Source organism: Aspergillus ibericus, assembly GCF_003184845.1.
Source record: "Aspergillus ibericus CBS 121593 unplaced genomic scaffold BO80scaffold_6, whole genome shotgun sequence".
Classification (NCBI taxonomy): Eukaryota; Fungi; Ascomycota; class Eurotiomycetes; order Eurotiales; family Aspergillaceae; genus Aspergillus; species Aspergillus ibericus.
Window position 1 is genome coordinate 88882 of NW_020292104.1, and position 20459 is coordinate 109340.

Consider the following 20459-nt stretch of genomic DNA (forward strand, 5'->3'; position numbering starts at 1 on the left):
TTGAATCCACCGTCGTCAAGGAAGTCAGCTCCTTGATGATAGTATACCCGGTGTAAAAAGAAGAAAGGAGAAAGTATATCTACCCCTCAGCGGCAGGGCGGTCAGACGAATGGTTTTCACCCCCCAAGCAACAATTCTTGTCCGAATCCTACAGGTTGACGAGGCCCTTCTTGAAAGGTGCAGCTGCATCGAACTACAGACCCCGGCCATTGACATTGACTGAGGAGCTTCCCCTCTCCCCTCCACCCCCAGCAAGCAAGTCTTGTGCTCTTGACGATGAGTCGATCTCACGGGATCAAGTATATATATACTAGCTCCTTCCAGACTTCTAAGCACCTTAGCTCCTCAACCAAGCTACGGTTTCTCGTCTTTTGGTTTGCACAGTCATGTGTTACCAAGGCTGATATCGAAAGATCAGCTTGAGCGTGCGCATCTAGAATTGGCTTAAAGGGATTACGCAGTATATGTTCCTCCATAAACGAGAACACGCTGAGAAGCTAACGGTTTACTGGCTCTACAGTGGTTGGCAGGGTCCTCCTCGATTTCTGATCCTCTTTACCATGGTCTCGTCCTATATAATATCTGCATAATCTCAACAATCTACCAAGTTTCAGCTTATAGCAAACACAAATATATCCAGACTCAAAATCCACCTAGTTCGGGCTTTCCCAGTATAAGCCAACTTACACCAAATAAGTCTCTTTAAAAAGACTCGGTCTCCCTCAAGCACCATGCATCAACTCTCGGTATGGCAGACTACTCTGGCCTTGAGTATGGCTCTAGCTACCCGGACAGCTGCAGACATATGCTCGAAGCTCAAAGCAGACGGGATAACAGTCGAAGAGCCTCTGACTTTAGACTACAACCTTGATGTTTGGAGATACTGGTCCGCTGCATGTGGCGACCTCCGTCCACTATGTATCACCGCTCCATCCAGCGCACTAGAAATGTCACAGATCATGAAGGAGCTCCACCACTTCGAAACTCTCTTCGCCGTAAAGTCCGGAGGGCATATGCCCAACAGTGGCTTTGCCAGCATCCAGGACGGTCTTCTCATTTCAACCAAGAACCTTGACCAGGTGTTCTTTAACTCTGACGATCAAACTGCAATCATCGGGCCTGGACTGTCGTGGGGCGATGCCCATCAAGGATTACATGGGACTGGTCGAACACTTGTAGGTGGGCGTATGGCAGGAGTGGGTATCGGAGGATTCATGCTTGGAGGTATTTGCTTGCTCTAGCAACTAGCGTCCTTACTCTAACGTATGTAGGCGGAATGAGCTTCCTGAGCTCACAGTACGGGTGGGCGGCAAACAACGTCATTAACTTCGAGGTCGTTCTAGGAAATGGGACCGTTGTGAATGCAAACAAGAAGGTCAACACTGGTATGTTCTGACGAATGGCTCGTAGATTTTCACTGATGGGCAGACCTCTTCGACTCACTCAAGGGAGGGGGGAATAACTTTGGCATAGTCACGGCATACACTTTGCAAACACACCCACAGGATCACAAGGTCCGCCTTATGATACCTGATGTGTTGAATCCTGCTGACCTTGCTAGGTTTGGGGAGGAAACTACATCTTTGCATCAGACAGAGGCCCTCAAATACTGGAGGCGCTTCGAGACTTCGTCGAATACTATCCGGACGACAAGGCTGCTATAATTATGACGGCAGAGCGCACCGCACTACTCGATACCTGGATTATGTTTCTGTTCTATGATGACCATAAGCCTCCCCAGGGCGTTTTCGACAATTTCACAGCCATTGGTCCACTTGATCTCACCAAGACGTGGAATAGCTATTACGATCTGGTTCGTGGTTTGTCAACATTGGCTGCTAAAGCAAGCTGATCCTGCGTAGCTCAAACACAACGACTTCTTCATCTTACCGTAAGTACCATGTGCCTAGCCATCTCAACACACGCTGACCATTTAGTGGCAAGCGATACGTCATCGCTACTGAGACAATGCCCCTTCCCAACAAAACAGTTGGTGCAGAAGTGATGCAGACATACCATGACTACTGGCACAACGTTTCCAAAACGGTACTTGGTGTCCCGGGCGTGATTGGAACACTCGCCTTTCAACCCATGCCCAAAGCCATCACTAGCAAAGCCAAGGCGAGAGACGGAGTAAGTCGCACGGTCAGACCACCAGCATCCACTAAGGCAGGGGCATTGTAGGACCTGATCGACTTCCCAATCGACCAAGACTACATTGTGCTCGAGCTTGACTTTTCCTATGAGCTTTCCAAATCCGACAACAAGATCGATGCGGCCATCAAGAGCCCTTTCAAAGGGTTCAACAACATCACCAGCGACTACATTGACAATGGCATGTTACCCAACGCCTACCGACCCCTCTTCATGAACGATGCCAACTACGCACAGGACTACTGGGGGCGCTTGCGCACGACGGAACAAGCCCGACAAACTAGACGCCGATATGACCCCGAGGGCTTCTTCCAAAAGCGGACCAGCGGTGGCTGGAGGTTGGAGTAGATGAGGCTGCGTCCCTCACAGCCAATACCTGTCCAGGAACCGCCCGTCTCCATCCTTCCCCAGCACGAGCATACATTGTAAATCAGCATCCTCCTTCACAGAACCCCAATCCATCCAGATGCATATTCTTAATATAGCCACAGGCGGCTCACCCGAAGACCGGGCGCCAGGGATCTGCACTGCAGGCGCCTCCATCCATTTATCACAGAGATTGGATATCAAGCAACCCTGCATAAAACAATCGAGGCTGAGCCGCTCCTCCTCCACTGCAATTAATCTAATATACCTTCCGCGCCAATCATCCAGACGCTGGCGGTCTCAGGTTCAAATAAGCTCGCGTGGCTGTTGGCCAGGAACAAACCCGCGATTGTGTCTCCAAGCGCCGGAGTGGAGAACAACAGCCCTAGCTAGCCCACGGAGCTCCTAGCTGCAGTCATTCCCTCCTTAGCTAGCTGGTATCTAAACAGGTACAGCCAGGTAGGTGTCATCTATCTTGTAAGCGCTCGCTTCACTTCCCCAACAAAGCGCACCCTGTTTCCATTGTCAGTCCAGACTACTACGTGCCGTGCCGTCGGCGCTTCACCATGCAATGAGAGAGCGGGATTCATACCAAGAGAAATCGATCGGACCTAGAACATGGCTGTAGCTAAATTAGTCGGGTCTGGAACTTGAGCTGATATATTTATTGTAGATGGAAGCTATATAAGTCACGACTTGGTCTGGGGATAGGTCTTCTCTTTGTCTACATGGTCTTGTCCTACTTTGCTTATATTAATACGGATCGTGATACCTTCTCTCACACTCTCTTTGCACATTCCTTTGAAGCGGATTGTCCACGCTCCTTTGCCCGATTGTTTGATTTGATATATTAAACAGTCTTCACGGTCCTTACTTTGTGTGCTCAAGATACACCACTCATCCTCTGGAAGCGTCCACAGACAATCTCTGCTAATATACATCCATCTACAAGTTGGCAGACCACGCTACAGTCAAAGAAAAAGATAGTAAAATGGCACTTTTCGGCCTCCTCGGTGCGACCTTTCTCTGCGCCCGCATCATCCAACTCTGTTCCCTCATCGCCATTATCGGCCTCACGGCCAACTTCATTGCCGAGATCGTCTCCAACAGCGCCTCCCCTCCCGCCATTTTCATCGGGACCATCACAGTGGTGAGTCCATCCTAACCCTTCTCAATCCACACACCCTAATCAATTGATGGCAGACCAGCATCGCCGTGATCTACGCCTTCATCACCACCATCCTCTTCGTGGACAACATCCTCCCATTCCTAGCAACCGCTATCCTCGACACTCTCATCCTGATTGCCGTCATCGTCGTCTCAGTCATCATCGGCAAGCCACTATCCTATCTGCAGTGCAACAAGATCGAGGATGTGACAGGGGACGGATCATCGGCGTATACATTTGCCACGCATTTGGGCAGTTATTTAGATGATTTGAGCGGAAGTGTGGATTATACGAGCTGGATTGGCGGCACGAAGGCGGTTTGTTTGGAGGCCAAGTCTATTTGGGGATTGTGTATTGCCATGTGGTGAGTTGATATCTGGTCTGTTAGAACTGGTCGTGGCTAATCATGTGGGATGTGTGCAGTATCATGTTCTTCATCTCGGGGATTTGTGGTCTCGTGCTTTGGAGGCAGAAGAAGGCTGCGAATGCGGGCGTGGAGAAGTTGGAGGGTTGATGTGATCGTCGGTGTGATGCAGTCGTATGCATAAATAATCTGCTGGATAATGACGATGGTGATGAGAGTATAATGTTGATGATAATGATGGTGGCGGCGATGGAGACTCGATTTGCGCTCATTTCCCTTTCCTGTCTGTTCTTTCCTTCCTTTCCTATTGCGTCCGTGTGTGTTCTTCATCGCCTGTCTTTTTCCTGTCTCTTTCTCCTGCTCTGTTTCCCCTAATACTCCAGACTTCACGCACCCCAGTACCTGTACGTATACAAACCTAACCATCAAAAACAACCCTCCCTCCCAATATCTCCCCCCTCTCAACCCCCCCACAAAAAAAAATCTCACCCCGAACTAACCGGCGGAATGACCGCAACCTCATCCCCCTCGCCAATAACGACGCCCGCATCATCCACCACATCAACATACTCATCCCCCAAACTCACCCCACAACTCGAAAGCACTTTTTCCCCAATACCCGGGTACATCGATTCCAAGGTCTCAAAGAGAAGTGAGAGGGGCAGCGGGGCGGCGAGTCGTTCCGTTTGTTTGCCTGTGTAGCTGGATGCTGAGGCGAAGTAGTGGATTTGGAAGGTGGGGGGGTTGATGCTGTTCATTTTGGGGTTGTTGGTTGGAGTTTTCTTCTTTTCTGGAGAGTGGGGAGGGTTGGGATTTTGTTTGGGGTTGGGTGGGAGGGCGGTAGGTGAGGTGGGGTGGCTTTGTTTCTGTAGTTGAGTTGGGTTGGCCGATTGGTTGGTTGTAGGGATGGCGGGTTGGAGTCCTATTTAGGATGTAGGGTAGGTGTTCATGGAGGTTGAGGTTGAGATTGTTGTCTGTAGCTCGTAGCTTGGGAGGTGGATTGGAGAAGAGGGGAGCAGAAGAGGGGAGAAACGGAGCAAAGCCGTGCGGGGTCCGCTGATAAGGCCGGGATTCTCCAGTTGGTGCTTCAGCCGGAACTACTGTAGATCAAGTTCATATTTACGGAGTACACTCAGTAAACCGAGTACCCAGAGCATCTCGAAGGATATCATCATATAACTTATTTATCCTCAACTAATTCCCTAAACGCGGTCACCAGATCCTGCCGGAGATCCTCCCAATTCTCCAATCCAACACTGATGCGCAGTAACCGGCGATCCACGGTCGCGTCCGACATCGTCCGCCACTCGATCAACGTTTCCACGCCTCCAAGGCTGGTGGCATGCTGGAAGAAAGCCAGCTTGCTCGGAAGCTTGCGCGCAAAGTCCTCCGTCTTCATGGTGATCGAGAACACTGGGCCAAACCCACGAGGCATCTGCTTCAACAACCACGACTCATCCTCCTTCTGCAAGCTCGCATGGAAAACCTGCTCAAGGGCGCGCTGAACCACAGCCTCATCGCTATCCGGAGCGGGACTGGGCGCATGCAGCGCCCCATTCAGCCATGACACAAGGCTTGTTGCGTTCTGGCTCTGGCGCTGCACTCGGACTTCCAGAGTCCGCAAGCTACGAACGCCTAACCAGCTTTCCATGTTTCCCATCACGCTGCCCAAGTAGACCCGGTCCTGGAACAGTTGTCTCGCCCAGTCCTTGCGCTGCGTGGCAAGAACCCCGCAAAGCACATCACTATGTCCACCAAAGTATTTGGTCCCCGAATGCATCACCAAGTCGGCGCCCCATTGGAAGGGTTCTTGGAGAAAGGGCGGGGCAAACGTGCCATCGACAATGAGATAAGCGCCTCGTGAATGGGCCTTTTCAGCATACGCTTGGATATTGAAGGCGGTTCCCTCGGGGTTGACCGGTGTTTCCAGATGGATAACATCGCCAGCCTCCAGCTGTTCCGCAGGGCAGTCTAGATCTAGCTTCTGAAGTCCGGTCAGGCGGGTGAACAGAGAAATCACACCGTGGCATCCGTGATAACCGTTTCCAATAGCAATTCGGCGGGGGTTAAGCAGGACCAGTGCCGCATGTAAGGCTGACAGCCCCGAGGAGTAGCTGATGGCCTCCCCATTAAGGAGAGAAGACAAGATGGCTTCAAACCGGGTAGGATTGGGGGCAGTCAGCCGAGAGTAGATGTGCGTGGTCTTCTCCTGGTCATACTAGACACCGCACCACCGTTAGCACCGAGCTCGAGGTTGCACTGCGTCGAGCGAGGGACATACCCCACTGAGGTCCGCGACCGGCACCAGATCGTCAGGGTTGTCAGAGTACCGGAATGTAGTGGCAACATGCATGGGAGGAGCCACATCCGAGACCACATTCAGGGCATCGTCGGCATGCAAAGCACGCGTGGAGGGGCCCATTGGGCAATTGGCGGGAGCCATAGAGTGCACTTGATGGGAAAATATGGGAAGAGGAACCACCAGGCCGCGGACGCAAGCGAGCTTGTCGACGGACGGAGACTTAAGGAAGAGAGTGACTGGGGGGGAAACGAGGAGAGAAGCTCCACAGCGGGGAACCGGCACGTGATGGGGTGGGGGGTTGAGGTGATTGGATGGGTGGCATGACGAGACAGGAAACGGAAACGGACTCGGGTTGCGCCCCGAATTTACCGACGGAGCGAGCTCATCCTCGATGGCTCACGGACAGACCCCGGCACAGCCGCGTGGAACTTGGTCCGGTCTAGAAACAAAGCATCAGCATCATACGAGTGGCAAGGGAGCGGTGGGACGACAGACCTGCCTCGGAGTCAAAAGCGATTGAGATATCGTCATGCTCCATGGGATATTCCGGCGTGTCCAGGGACACAAAGTCTGATGCCGGATCATCTTCGGTCTTCGGCAGAGCAAACTTGGCATCCACAATCCGGACTCCGAATTTGCCGGCTTTGCCGAAGCTCTCCAGGGTGTCGGTGCCTTTAAGAACAAAATTCATGCACTTGCCGTGATGGAAGTCACTCAAGAAGACCACCAGCTGCACAATCCGCTCTCGTCGGACGACCTGGATCCGAGCCAGACTGGACTCCCATTTCTTGGTGATTGGGACCACCATCCGACGTCGTGAGATGGCAAAGGACGAAGCAACACTGTTGCCCGGATGTTAGATCCGAAACGTCTCGGACAGCAGGGTCATCCAGTCATACGTACCTGTCAAACAGTACCTTGTACCCCGTCACAGCTTGTTGAAACGTATGAAGGTCTGAGACACAGGTCAGTGGCCGATGCTGATACCAGGGATGTTCACGGGCAGTAGATCGTTACCTTGTACCGACATAAAGTCAAATCGTCGGATCATAGGTTTCGTCATGGCGATTTGTAAGAAATTTGACAATTTATCGGGCATCTCCGGCAAAATTAGATTCTCGGCGACAGAAACAGTCAGGTCTTTCTGTCCAGGTCGGTACAGACTGAGTCCCGTCCGGTTATTGATGTCGAGGCCCAGTCGCAATTCCCCAGGTGCTAGTGATTCGTCAGTGACATTCCCAAGGGCTGTGGCCGATGAACATACCGAGATTGATCCGGTCCGTTACAGAACCCCATTCGGTTGCGATGAAAGCCCGCAGATTTTCTGATAACACCGTTGGACCGTACCCATGATCGACGTGCGAATGCGCCCGATCAATGACCGAGACGGTACCAGCAGGGAATTGGAGATGTTCCTTGGCGAGCTGCCCAGTGTTGCGATCCGCCGGTTGTTCAATGGTGTAAGCACGAATGGGAATTTCGGGCGATTTCACTTCTCGGTCCTGGGGCAGGATTCCGAGAAGTAAAGAATGCATGGTGGTTCGATCTTTTAACTCGTAGAATGACATGAGCATAGACCGGGTTCTCCCGTCTTCCTTGACCTTGAGTAGCAGGGCCGGTGCCCCATCCTCACCTCGGAGCAGGCCGAAAACAATCGGTGTGCTGGACCCCAGAATATGACGCACACTGCTGAGAGTCTTGACTTTGGGGCTCGTGAGCACCGCTAAGCGGAAGCCTTGATGCATGCTTCTATTGCCAGTTCCCTCAGTCATGGTCACGGTCTTCTCAAATAGCCGTAGCCGACACCGTTCAACAGGGTCGGGTGGGAAGGATTTGGTCGTGCCCGGGTCAATGTACTGGAACGACTTAAGAGTGTTCTCGAAAACAACCGTTTCACCCGACTCACGCTGAAGGCCAGCTTCGGTCTTCCGGGTGTATTGAACAATGTTCCAAATGTTTTTGAAATCATCCTCCTGGAACACGACATCCAAGTCGAAACCGCGGGGCAGCTTGACCCGGATCGAGTGCGATCGGACTTGCCAATCCACACTATCCCAGGTTGGGCCCTTTTTCCTGTCCGACTGGATCATGACATTGACCAGTTCATTCTGGCTGGTGATGGCCGCAAACACATACCAGTCGGCACGATCACGGATTATGGACAATACGCAAGGCATCGTCAATTGCTCAATCTCATCTTCACTAGAGCTGACATAAACATGGACAAACATGCTCCCATAACTGAAATAGCGATTGCTATCGCCAAGAGGCATCATTTGCACGAAGGAAGGTCCCTTGCCCAGCATGTCGATTAGTGATGCCCTTGTGGCTGCACCAGAAAGGACCGCGGAAACGTCCGCAGCAAAAGATGGATAGCGCACCCAGACACTGGTGTCAATTGGGATTGCGGAATCCCCCTGGGAAGAAATTGCCACTAGGATATTGTTCCTCTTGATAGACATGGCTAATGAACGTAAATGATTCATGATCGCCTGATGCAGGCCAAGGAGGTCAGCCAACTGTACATTCCCGGTCGTGCTGGCTACGGCAATCAAAGCATCAATACCCATTGCACCATAGCGTGTCACCTCCTCGTGCTGGGGGACAATGTTCTCATTGATCCACATGGTTTTCGCAAGATCGATGATGGCTTGTTTCGCACTGTCGGTGGAGCTCTGCTGGGGTGATCGTGCTCCGGAGCTCGAAGGACGAGACCGTGCATAAGCTTCCAGCTGTTTCTTCCCCCGCAGAAACCACCATGCCGCAGCTCTCATCCATTCGGAGAGAGAGATCTCCGTTATAGGCTTCGCATCTTCCGCCGAGGATTGAATGGGGCCTCTAAATTGCGTCATATACGCTTTCAAGTCCGCGAAAGCAGTGTTACCCAGTTGATTAGCAATAGACCGCAACGAAATTTTAGGGGGTTGAGGGCTCCGGGAAGTGTCGCGATTGTCCCTACTAGATGGACGGGCAGGGCCATCGGGCTCGGCGATCTTGGGAATAGGGTGGCGTGTCTGAGGGGAAAGGATCTGGGTACTTCCGCCAGGGGAAAGTATGGAAGGATGGACCGGGGTCTCAGGGCTGCGATCAATTGGACTGCGATCAACGTGAGGAGGAACCGGGGGTTCTCGAAAAGGATCCTCTGGTGGGCTTGGCTCCGTCTCAGAAAGAGGAGGCGTCTCATACGTGGAACTGGGACTGTCAGGAACAGCTACCGCTGGACTTCGGACCTCTGCTTCTTCGGCGGGTGAGGGAGGCTCCGGCAATCGATGCTGTAAAGCACGCCCCTCCTCGGCTTGCATTTTGTCCCGGATGCGTTGGGCAAATGAATGGGACTCAGGCGATGCACGAAATGACAAGCGGGAGCCTTTGTCTCCCAAATTCAGTGTCATGAGGAAATCAGCATCCTGGGGGTTCTGTAGCAACAATGGCTTCCAGTCTTCTGCATTCATTCCCTTCTGTGGATCTCTCTGTTGAGGCGTGGGTCCGTTTTTATCACCAAAGGAAGTGTCAAGGCGAAGTTGAGGAAGCTTAGGCTGGCGGTCATCGAGACCACCCAGCTCAGTAGGATCCTGGTTTTGCGCGGTCTTGCGAGATAGAGATATTTCCATAGTCGGCGTGTCCGTCTCATCGCCCCCTTCTCCGATCAAGTCAGGCATCCGATTGCTAAACTTCACTTTCAAGCCCTTTCGGCGACTTTTGAAGGGAGGCTTCGTGAAGTCCACGGGCGGAGGAGTATCACGAAGCGAAGGCGCATTTAGGACATCTTGGGCAGACGGCCATCTGTGAGCGGCGTCCAGTCGCGGAGGCGCGATCTGGTCTGCTCCATAGGATACGGACTTCGAGCGAGTGGGCCCGAGGAAAGCCTCGATCTGCTGGTCTGTAGATCCCTTGGGCCGTTTCTCTTTTGAGAACAGTTTCTCCCTCCAGTGTGGCTTCTTAGCCGGCGCCGGTTTCTGTTCGCCAGCGATGAAGGCGAAAGGATCATCGGTAGACGTAGACATGTCGACCAATTTCAAGGTAGGTACACTTTTCCAATACGATATGCCCTGCTATGGAGCATCGCAGGGAATAAGAGATAGGCCTGTGCGAAGTATATGCGGTTCTTGTCCGTGTGTACTCCCGCCTTGACTCGTAGGTGCTTGTGCGCAGGTCGAGGATCGACAGGGGTTATCGTAGACAGTCCGTGGAGCAAATACGTAGCGTAGCGTAATAAGACACTGCCAGTCGCGGGTGACTAGTAATTCAGGCACGGTAAATGCTCAAGGCAACGAAGAATTAGAACGGGAGGGAAGTGGCGGCGGGCAAGCGACTCGCTTGGGTTAATAGTTTGCGCAGCAGTGAATAGAGACGCGCGGCGTGAGGACAAGCCAGCGGATATTAAACCCCAGGCGAAGAAATGTGCAGGGCGATTGTCCAGGCAGATTGGTGTTGCTCGTACTGACACTGGCTGAACCGGCGCGATTGCCGTCGTTGTCTGGTGGGGATTCGGAGACGAGCGATCTACCAAGACCAATTAAACAGCGTTCAGAAACGGAGCTGCAACAAAGGGGACTATGGGAGCAAGCTTCAGGGGTTAGGCCGAGGGGCATAGGCCAGTAATTAACTAACCAAGGAACTAAAACGTAAGGTAGGATGTCAGTAGACGCCTGCGCGAGCGGGTTTGGCGCTCCCAGCTTCTCAGGACGGTAACTATAGGTAGGTCCTGGACTCCGCAGAAGGAGGCGGGAATGAGCTTGTAGGAAGAGAGGGACGGGCAGAAAAACAAAAAGCTGTTCCAGCAGCTGCTCACAATATCTGGGGAGAGAGAGAGAGGTAGAGCAATGCTCCAGCCACGGGCAAGGAACCGAAAGAAGAGAGGGAAGGAAAGGGGAAGGGAGAGAAGGAAAAGGATCACAAACAATCAGGAACATGGGGACAAGTGATGGTACGACCCCGTGCTATTAAACCTCTCTCCGACCGAGGGACGGGTACCTCAGGCAGGCTAGGGGAGGATCTCCGCCGTGCTGTTCCACCGCTTGCGATTCTTCAATCCACCTCTCCAATCCTCGGGCTATCAGGAATCCCAGCCAACGTGGTCGGTCCCCGCCCTTTCGTGGATGCTATTTCTAGACTGTCTCGCGATGATGGATGGATACTCGGGGCTTGCGTGCGAGTCCCCTACGTACTACTAGTACTGTGTGAACTTGTATGCCAATGGCGAATCAGACTGGCCACGAACCATAAACTTCGTCGATCACGTGGGGGAAAATCGGGGGATAAAGCAAGAGAGCATGGCAGGTCAATTGCTATCGTTTAGCTGCAGGGGCCACCACTGGGTCCTCCCTAATAATATCCATAGGAGTCAACTTGGGAAATTGTAAACACTCGCAACATTCTTGTGCACCGCCTCTCCGCTCGGCTATCCTACAAGCTTCGTGGTGAGAATGCTCCATCCTGCCCAGGATGTCGGACTGTCGAGTGTCTCTGATGACGGGCTGACCATGGCTGCGGCCGTCAACTATTATTAACCCCGACTTCCCATCGCGGACAGCACCGCAGCAGCATGTTGAAACTGACGTGGACTCGTGAGACTGAAGTTGAATCAAAGCGAATAGAAAGACAACCCCTGTTATCAGCAAAAGCGATCAATCTGGGCTGGGACGTGTGATTGGAGCCCACTCCCCCCAGTGCGTTCCGTTGGCTGGCCCCGACCCTCAGTTTGAAACGACCCTAGACCTGCTCGGGATAGGCCCCGCGCCACCCTATCCTGCTTCGGGTGAGGCTGCTGATTGCTCGGTGGGCCGCTGACGAGCCCCCGGCGAACCTTGCACCGTTGCACGCTTGGTCCGCATGGGATTTTTGGGTAGTGCCGCTGCGAGGGGGACGAACAACGGCCCTGCTGAACTCAATCCAAATGCGTCCCTACCTACCGGAGTACGGAGTACTATGTAGGTAGGTTCTGTTAGCTGCTGTAGCTCAGTTGATTCCGGTATCCGTCGGGCTGGGCTTCTTGCCTTGCGTCTGACAGAGGTGGAGCCAAAGCACTAGATAGATGGAAGCCTCGAATGGTTCGTTGGGGGCTATCTATCTATCTGAACTGCTGAAGCGTCAGGCTGCGATCTAGGTAGAGAGGCGCTTTTTCCGACTAGTTCCTACCCTACTTACTCCGTACGTGTGACCTGCATTAAGATAGCAGGGGTAGCCCATAGGAACACTACAAGTATCTATACAATCAGCTCACCGAACATGCAGACCTGCCAAGAAATTCAAATGCCGCACATATAATCATTACTAGTATGTTCTTGTCAGAGTGCACCGTTCGGTCAAGCAACATAGCTTCGCCATCCAAACAGATTCTACCTCAAGCTTCCTTTGAACATAACAAGGAATGGGATGATGGGTAGGGAGAATCTACTGCCTAGGACCCTCTCCTAAGGGGGCCATAATGATCTCATCTCCGGTCAATCATTTCCCGCCCTCGCTACGGAGCAACCGTCGCGCTATCTCCAGTCCCTCGGTAGATCAATGAATGGCTAATTATTCGAGCAATTTTCGGCCGCTCAGGACCCCGACGAATAAGCTTCGTCGCAGGACTGGCTGCTCAGAACAGCAACCAGCCGATGGGCTAGTGTTCACTAATGATGATATACACATAGGCAATGAACTGAATCCATTTCGTTAGGGTCCCCACGCAGTGAAAAGCTAGCGGCTATTTCAGCCCCAGTGGCTGCCTGGCACAGAAATGTCGCTGCTATTGACTCCGCAGCTACTAAACAAATAACCGGTATGATAATCTCTACTCCGTACACAACAGAACCAGGCCATGCGGATGATACACGGTCAATAGCAGTACCTACTCCGAGAATTACATTGTCATCTAATTTATCGACGAACATTATCTTTGGGTATCCACTTGTAAACGCTCCTATGATGTGAGTGAAATTCTCCGAGACACATAGCAATTTCATCGGTTATGATGGGATTAAGTACACCAAATGGGTCAATAAAATTGGCCCCCATTCTTTCAGGGTCTTCCTGGATGGTTAACATTCATGTGCTACCGGGCGAATCAAAGGTTCCCGGCAAGTGCCTGGTGCCTGAAATGTCCTGTCCCGAGTCATTGATGGAGATGGATGGATCGGGCGAAGAGGTCAGTGAGGTCCTCGGCTTTCCGTTTTCATCGATGCCGACCAACACCTCTCATGCACGTACGTAGCCGCGCATCGCCAATGGTCGTACAGCATAACCTGCCAGGGAACTAAGTACCAGATAGAACTTTGGAAGGCCTGCCTATCCGCCAATCGGCGAAAGAGTGACGTTTTTAGAGTCGTCTAGGTAAGCTGTACCAGAATAAGGTAGCAGGCTAAGGTCTCCGACTGCAACCCTGCTGGATACTACGTAGTATCGGGTGACATGTGAATATATACTAGCGATTGGTACCGCTGACTGGGCATGATGCGGGCAGGAGGGATTGAATTTCTGGAGCTTCACTTTTGGTGCTCGGTCGTTCTGTCCCGAGTGGTTATTGCTAAGGTGACTACTACTAGTATACAGATATATGACCTCCTCACTCCTCACCAACCCCTCAAATTCTCTCAAACGTGTCAGTCCTCTAAGAGGAGCGAAAATTATTGCCAGTAGTGGGATACTCGCCCCCACATACCAATGTTCCCTTTCTGATCCATCTATGAGAAACACTCGTGGCAGCTAGACGAGATTCAGCTTCAGGGCCCCCAAGGTGGCCTCTAGTACGTGACCTAAAGCAATTCAATTTCAATACGATCGATCATACGAGGGTGTTAGTGCTTCCAGTAACAATGCTAAGCTTTTGCGAACGTGTTGGCTGTACTCCATGGGACGCGATTTACCGCTGTTAGGCAACTGCGTTTTCTCTTTCAGACTTCTCCCCCCTCCCCTTAATAAAAGAAGGAAGACCGCATCTCAGAAAGGAGGAAAAGAATAAGAATACAAATGTGTCGTACATAACAGGGAGGTGTCGCTCGAATGGTATGTACTTCGTAGCTATCGATGATCCTTCAGTGGCAAAGCCTTCGGGAGATGCAAGGACCGATCGTAGGATCAACCATCAATAGCCTACTTAGGTTGAGATCCATAGCCACCCGGATGCTCAGGAGGATCCTGGGAGTTGGGAGCTTGGAGGGAGCTGCTCGGTGGTTGGTGGACCCAGCCTGACTATCAGGACAGCTTACCGGGTTCGTGTTCTAACTTCTAGCTTCATTGTCATTACCCCAAGCGATCTTTCTTTCCCGATGTTACTTTTCGTTCGGATCATAGCCCACACACCGTACATACTGTAGTATATCGCCGTTGATTCAATTTCTCACATGATCCTCAGGTAAGAGACCATCTACAGGCTTGCCTACCTGAGAAGACGGTGCATGTAGCCACATTACGATGCACCGGGCTGGGACATGGCTGAATCAGAAACGCCAGGATCCACACCTGTCATTATGTATAGGGCTACATTGTTCTGTCTCACTCTCGGTTTTCTTGGCCTTCTGGCCACCCATGTAGAAAGGCCTAGAAAGTCTTCACTGAGACCTGACCGTTATTTTGAGTTTCATGGGGCCTAAACGAGCAGGAGGATTCTGCGGTGGTACAATGGACGTTATCGCCATGTATGCGGTCGTGGGAAGGGAGCAACCAGAGGGTCGTGTTTCTCAAAGGGAATCCACGGTATGACGGCAAGGGATGATGTTCTTCCCGGCCTTCCCTGGAGATAGATAGATAGATACTGGTGGGCTGGCAGGTTACACAATGATGGAGCATCGGATTCCGGATTTGTCCGCCCGTCATGTTCCCAAGTAAGAGTAAGCGACAGAAAAGGCGGTGTTAGCGATTCATAATGATAACAGTAACCATCAGGTAATCGAAGTGGCATGGGGTGAGACACCGTCCAGCATGAGCCTCTCTGGCCGAGAAACTAGTTCCGGTTGATACGGCCGGCCAGGCAGATCAGGTTCTGTGTGGTAACAGTAACCCGGTGGACTTGGTTCCTCAGGTTAGCGGCTTCCAAGTTTAGAAGTCACCGCCCACCGCCCACCGCCCACTAGGTACAATCCAGTAAGTACCGCCCCAATCAGTGGCTCCCCGGGGGTGCGGGAGCAAAGCGAGCAAACATGGCGGCGCAGTCAGCAAGTCCGGCTGATGGTGGATGGATCGATGGGCCTTCGCTCAGCCCGAGCTGGGGGGCCTCGCATACCAATCATGCCAACCTTTTTTTTTTCTTTACCCTTCATCCTTTTCCCTTGTCACTGACCCCCCCGCGAGCTGCTTTGCCAGCCCGAAGTCTAAACAGCTTATCGTCGTATCGGTCTTCCACTCGTTTTCTCGCCAACCACTGCCGACTTCCCGTGTTTACTTGCTCACCTTCCGACCTGGGCCATCCCCTCCCCGCCGACCCCCGAAGTGATGGTGCGCATCCCCTACATCGCCAACTTGGGGGAGATCGAGGAGTAATCCACTCCTGTTCTCGAATAGCCCTACCACACGCCTCCTTGCCATTCACCCTATCCGATTTTCCTTTCCCTCGCGACTCGCTACATCTATCCCGCTTGGCGTTCGGTCGCTCGTTGCATCTGACTGGGGAGGGTCGCATACTCGAAGCCTTATCTGGTACCTAAGGTCCTAGGATCATCAACGTTCTTCGACACCGGCTGAACAACGTGGATTGAATCATCTACGAGGGGACTGACCTCCCCGAGGAGGTCATCCCGATCGCACCCTACGGCCGAAATGTCTGTACGTCGCGACGCGAGATGGCACTGTGATTCAGGACCGACGGTCGTCGCCCAACGATGCGGCACTCCAGGTTCAGGAGTGGGGCAGGAAGTCTCTTATATTCGTTCGGGGAAACAAACGGCACGACGACGATGGCAGCGTAAAGATCGACCGTGGGTTGGCAGTGCTGGGTTGATGTTGTTCGTGCTGTTGATATCGTGGATACCTGCGACCTATGCTGCCTTGGTGAATTTCGAGAACTGCTTGCCTGCCACCACAATCGAATCAAACCCACTACAACTGCAATTCGTCCCGCTTGACGTCTCCGTCGTCTTCGACCTACATAACTCTCTCCACCCCCTAAACATATCGATCTACGGTAACGTCTCAGGAACTGCCAATGGAGAGACCTATCCAGCCCCGGATGATCCCCAGTGGTCGAACCCGAACGATACTGTAGGAAAGATTGTGAATGTGGATACCTCTAATGATATGTACACAACGCTTCTGCCTTCAATCGACGTCCTTAGTTTCAATCCCTATCATGACGCGTCACAGTTCTGTCAATCGGTCTTTCAGGGGTCTTGCCCCCTGGGTCCCGTCTTCTATGTTAACGCGTGAGCTATTTCCTTCCTTTGACGCCATTCCCCTCCCAACCGCACAGCGACTAATGGAAACCATGCCATCGTAATAGGTCGGACCTATCTGCTTTGCGCGCCTTCTCTATTGAGCATGATATGCTATCATCGTACCGCTTCTCGACCTTGTCATCGAAAATTTTGGTCGAATCTGGCGACAAAGCCGCTACGAAGCTCGCGTGTATTTCAGTTGACATTACCCCGGACCTGGGAACATCTCTGAGGAACACGTTATCCTATGTTCCCCTTGTGATCCTTATACTGGTAGGAATCGCTACTGTAATGGCGGCGATATATAGCCCATGGGGCACCACTGATCCTTTTCATTGGACCAGCAACTACGGTCGTGATGAGGATGTTCTCCGACTTGTCACACCTGGTTTTGGCGATTGCCTACAATACATTCAGTTTGCGGTCTTGACCGGTTCCCTATCGCTGAATTACCCTGGTTTTTACCAGCCTGCGATTAGCCAAGTTGCCTGGTCTGTACTCATGTTCAACCAGAGTTTCTTGGACCCTGGACAAGAGCAAATGCCTGTTAAAGATGGCGTTTATACCGTCAATTCTACGTATGGTTTGGACAGGTTGGATCAATATGTCGGCATGCCTGCAGCGCGTGATATTTGGCCGGGAATGATGGTTTGGCTACTTGTCATTGTGGCCGTGATCACGGTTCTGATCCAGATAGCTTTTGGGCTACGTTGGCTCCATCGTACGATTGCCAACAATCCGGATCAGGACCTTCGTTCCAAGAACATGCCCTTTACGGTCGGGAATGTCATCCGGATCGTCTTCAATTATCTACTTCTACCGCTTGTCTCGATATCATTTTTTCAGCTGGTCATCGCCGGCCAATCCCCAGCATACTCTGTTGCGCTAGCAGCTGTGGTCATACTGATCTTGGTAGCCTTTTCGCTGTGGACAGTCCGGCTAATTGCAACTACCCGGCCGAAGTCGTACCTCTTCGATGACCTTCCGACTGTGCTCCTCTATGGCCCGCTCTACAACACCTATTGTGATGATGCAGCTGCCTTCGCGTTGGTCCCAATCTTTCTAACGTTCGTTCGTGGTATTGCGATTGGGGCGCTGCAGCCATCCGGCATTGCCCAGATCGTGCTGCTCGCTATCTGCGAGGTGGTGTCTATTCTAACACTAATCGCCTTCAAACCGTACCCATCGCCAACTTCGATGAACCTCTACCAGGCCTGTTTCTCCATCGTTCGATTCCTGACCATCCTACTCAGCGTCGTCTTTGTTCCTTCCTTGCGTATCTCACAGGCCGCTCGAGGTTGGATCGGGTATGTCATACTTTTCTTGCATGCGCTAGTCATGGTCTTTGGCTTCTTCTTGAACGCTCTGCAGACCTTTATTGAGGTCATTGCACGTCTTGCTGGTGCGGGAGGCTACGAGGGGGGCGTTACTCGAGGTGGCCTTGTCAAGGTTTTTGGTATGCGGCAACTCTCACGGCGCGTACCCAGACAAAGCGTCGCCACCCGTCAAAGCATGGGCTCCGAAGCTGCGATGCTAGCACACACAGACGACCGACTATCGTCGCAGTTCGATGGATCCCGACCCCGCAGTCTTTCGGGAAGCTCCGCCATGCTTTTGAACCGAGCCGGTGCAAGTGAAGGGCGAGCTAGCGCGATTTTTGACTCGGGAAGTGCACACGGGGGAACGCACAGTCGGGCGAACAGCAGCGGGTTCTTTACACCCTCGACGCCGGGGGGATTTGCTGCAGCCGGGTATCATACTCCGGGAAGCAACTCCCCCAAGAGCGGTCCCGTCTTTCCCATGCATCCGCATGACCCTTACTACCGACCTCCTAGGCCCCGCAAAAAGGTGGTAGACATGGGAGCTGCCGGAGAGAAGGGTAGATCATCACGACATACGCGAAGGTCAGCCAGCTACGGGGACATAGATGATGATATCATCGAAGGACCCTCGATCTCTGGCAGAGGCACGCCGATTCCCGCATATATCCCCGCACCCAAGGATGACCTCGATCTTGACGACCCTCGCCAGTCAAGGAAGGATTATGCAGTTCGTGAAGTCGACTTCTACTACCGAGTACGCGGGCCTCCGTTGTCCCAGTCAGGCACTCGCAAATTGAAGACGGGCCCGGCTGATCCCACCGGCCCGGTTTCTTCTGCCACCGGCTTTTTCCGCAGCCTGTTTAGGGGAAAGACCAAGGAAAAAGGAAAAGGCTTTGAGGTTGTGCGCAGTAGTAGAGCGCCACCGCCTGGTCTTTTCCCGGAAGGCGAGGAATTTCATGATGACCATGAACCTTACAGAGACGAGCCCGAGGAACAGGGCGCTGCAGGGGAAACTCGTGAGATCTCGGAAACCGATGCTCAGTACCGCGATTCAGATGGCGACGGTAACGAGCGATCTACGGAGACGCAGGCTGTTCTGCCACAGGTGGAGACGGGCGGCGACATCGAGCTCCCAAGTCGCGTGGGCTCTCTGTATAGCTCCCAGTCGCCCTCTTCTGCTCGACCAGGTGCCGGGCGTCAGGGCTCTATAGGTTCCTTGGCTCCGGAAGAGCAGGATTTGGCGCAGAAATCCCTCTCGGTCACAGAGACAGCTATTGGGGAATCAGCTGAGCTCGGTAACAGGCACGAACCATCGGTTCATCCTTCCAGTCAACTACACCCCTCAGCCTCAGTCACCAGTCGGCTACCGTTCAGTGCCACCAGCTCACCCTCGCGAGATCGCAATTTCTCCATTGCGTCGACGTCCGCTTCCACGACCTCTAGCCGTCGTGTGAACGATGGAAGTATCCGGATTGAGCGTCCATCCAGCATGGGCTATGTTGCGCAGTTCCGCACCCAGGATAATATCCACGAAGCCAGCCCGGATGAGCCCTCGTTCGCGGGCAGCGCCGCCGAACTGGTGGATGAGGCACATCACACCGGCGAGGCACGCTGAGGATGACGAATTTCCTTTCCTATCTCTGTCGCCCCCCCAAAAGGATTTTGTGCAAGGAGTTTGTGATATATGGGTTGGATTTCCGTTACATATGCAACCGGATCCTGCAGCATTCTGCTGGCCAGCGTGTCTCATTTTTCCGTTTCCATTCTCCTTATATTTATTTTATTTGATCTCCTATCCAGCGCTCTCCTGTCCCCATTTCCCTGCTCTTGCATTGTGGCCGAGGTCACCCTCCCTACTTGTTGGTTCGGGGATCCTTTGCAACCCCCGTCCCGCCCGGGTCGGGACCGGCCGTTTGTTTTCATAGCAATCCCAGCGTCGCATCTTGTATAGGTTGGCGGTTTCTTTTCATGTATGAAATCTTAGGCAATAGTTCTATTTAACTATAGTGGGCGGACCTTGGAGAAGGCCAGGAGTGTGCGATAATGTCAAAATACCAACCCTGCCAGTTCAACGGTACTTCTAGAACCCTATGTAACTATGTATGGTGGGTGGTCTGACTGTGACGGGTGCCAGATCCACCCGACCAGGACTCGGTATGCACGCCGTCCCCACGATCTCCGAATCCGACCGGAAAGCGAAGAAGAAGGGGAGGAAGAGAGAGGAAGAGACTACGGAGTACTAGTCATGCTCCGCCGGGGTCATCGGTCGGGGGCTCGTGAGTTGACGAGCGAGAGAAGATCGTCTTCCCGGAACGCCATTTTGCCCCGCGGCGAATCTTCGGGTGGCCAGGTGCCTTGGGCCAGCAACACCGCGTCTGTTATCACGGTTCAGCGTCCACGCATAAGATCTCCCCGTTTTTGATCTGGTGCA

At 52.7% G+C, this 20459-nt stretch overlaps 6 protein-coding genes across 6 annotated transcripts; 3 read left to right on the forward strand and 3 right to left on the reverse strand.

The window, feature by feature from the left end:
* Nucleotides 1-731: 731 nt before the first annotated feature.
* BO80DRAFT_484630 (FAD-binding oxidoreductase) lies at nt 732-2677 on the forward strand (the record flags this gene model as incomplete). Its single annotated transcript, XM_025723474.1, has 7 exons — nt 732-1224; nt 1272-1385; nt 1429-1514; nt 1562-1813; nt 1863-1891; nt 1938-2133; nt 2185-2677. The coding sequence occupies 7 exons, from the start codon at nt 732-734 to the stop codon at nt 2500-2502; spliced, it is 1488 nt and encodes a 495-aa protein (XP_025578615.1). The 3' UTR covers nt 2503-2677.
* A 366-nt stretch (nt 2678-3043) lies between these two features.
* On the forward strand, nt 3044-4497 carry BO80DRAFT_422135 (uncharacterized protein). The gene is made up of 3 exons (XM_025718749.1): nt 3044-3670; nt 3724-4052; nt 4112-4497. Exons 1-3 carry the CDS (start codon nt 3512-3514, stop codon nt 4200-4202), a joined length of 579 nt encoding a protein of 192 aa, XP_025578616.1. The 5' UTR covers nt 3044-3511; the 3' UTR covers nt 4203-4497.
* Nucleotides 4498-4537: 40 nt separating this feature from the next.
* BO80DRAFT_347585 (uncharacterized protein) lies at nt 4538-4810 on the reverse strand (the record flags this gene model as incomplete). Its single annotated transcript, XM_025715429.1, has 1 exon — nt 4538-4810. The coding sequence occupies one exon, from the start codon at nt 4808-4810 to the stop codon at nt 4538-4540; it is 273 nt and encodes a 90-aa protein (XP_025578617.1).
* A 422-nt stretch (nt 4811-5232) lies between these two features.
* On the reverse strand, nt 5233-6495 carry BO80DRAFT_441758 (cystathionine gamma-synthase; the record flags this gene model as incomplete). Its single annotated transcript, XM_025721219.1, has 2 exons — nt 5233-6270; nt 6334-6495. The coding sequence occupies 2 exons, from the start codon at nt 6493-6495 to the stop codon at nt 5233-5235; spliced, it is 1200 nt and encodes a 399-aa protein (XP_025578618.1).
* A 112-nt stretch (nt 6496-6607) lies between these two features.
* BO80DRAFT_232048 (uncharacterized protein) lies at nt 6608-10607 on the reverse strand. Its single transcript, XM_025714481.1, has 5 exons — nt 7619-10607; nt 7372-7569; nt 7258-7309; nt 6850-7196; nt 6608-6793 (listed from the first exon to the last, which is right to left on the reverse strand). The coding sequence occupies exons 1-5, from the start codon at nt 10356-10358 to the stop codon at nt 6720-6722; spliced, it is 3411 nt and encodes a 1136-aa protein (XP_025578619.1). The 5' UTR covers nt 10359-10607; the 3' UTR covers nt 6608-6719.
* A 5248-nt stretch (nt 10608-15855) lies between these two features.
* Nucleotides 15856-19885, forward strand: BO80DRAFT_232345 (uncharacterized protein). Its single transcript, XM_025714484.1, has 2 exons — nt 15856-16694; nt 16772-19885. Exons 1-2 carry the CDS (start codon nt 16093-16095, stop codon nt 19641-19643), a joined length of 3474 nt encoding a protein of 1157 aa, XP_025578620.1. The 5' UTR covers nt 15856-16092; the 3' UTR covers nt 19644-19885.
* Nucleotides 19886-20459: the final 574 nt, after the last annotated feature.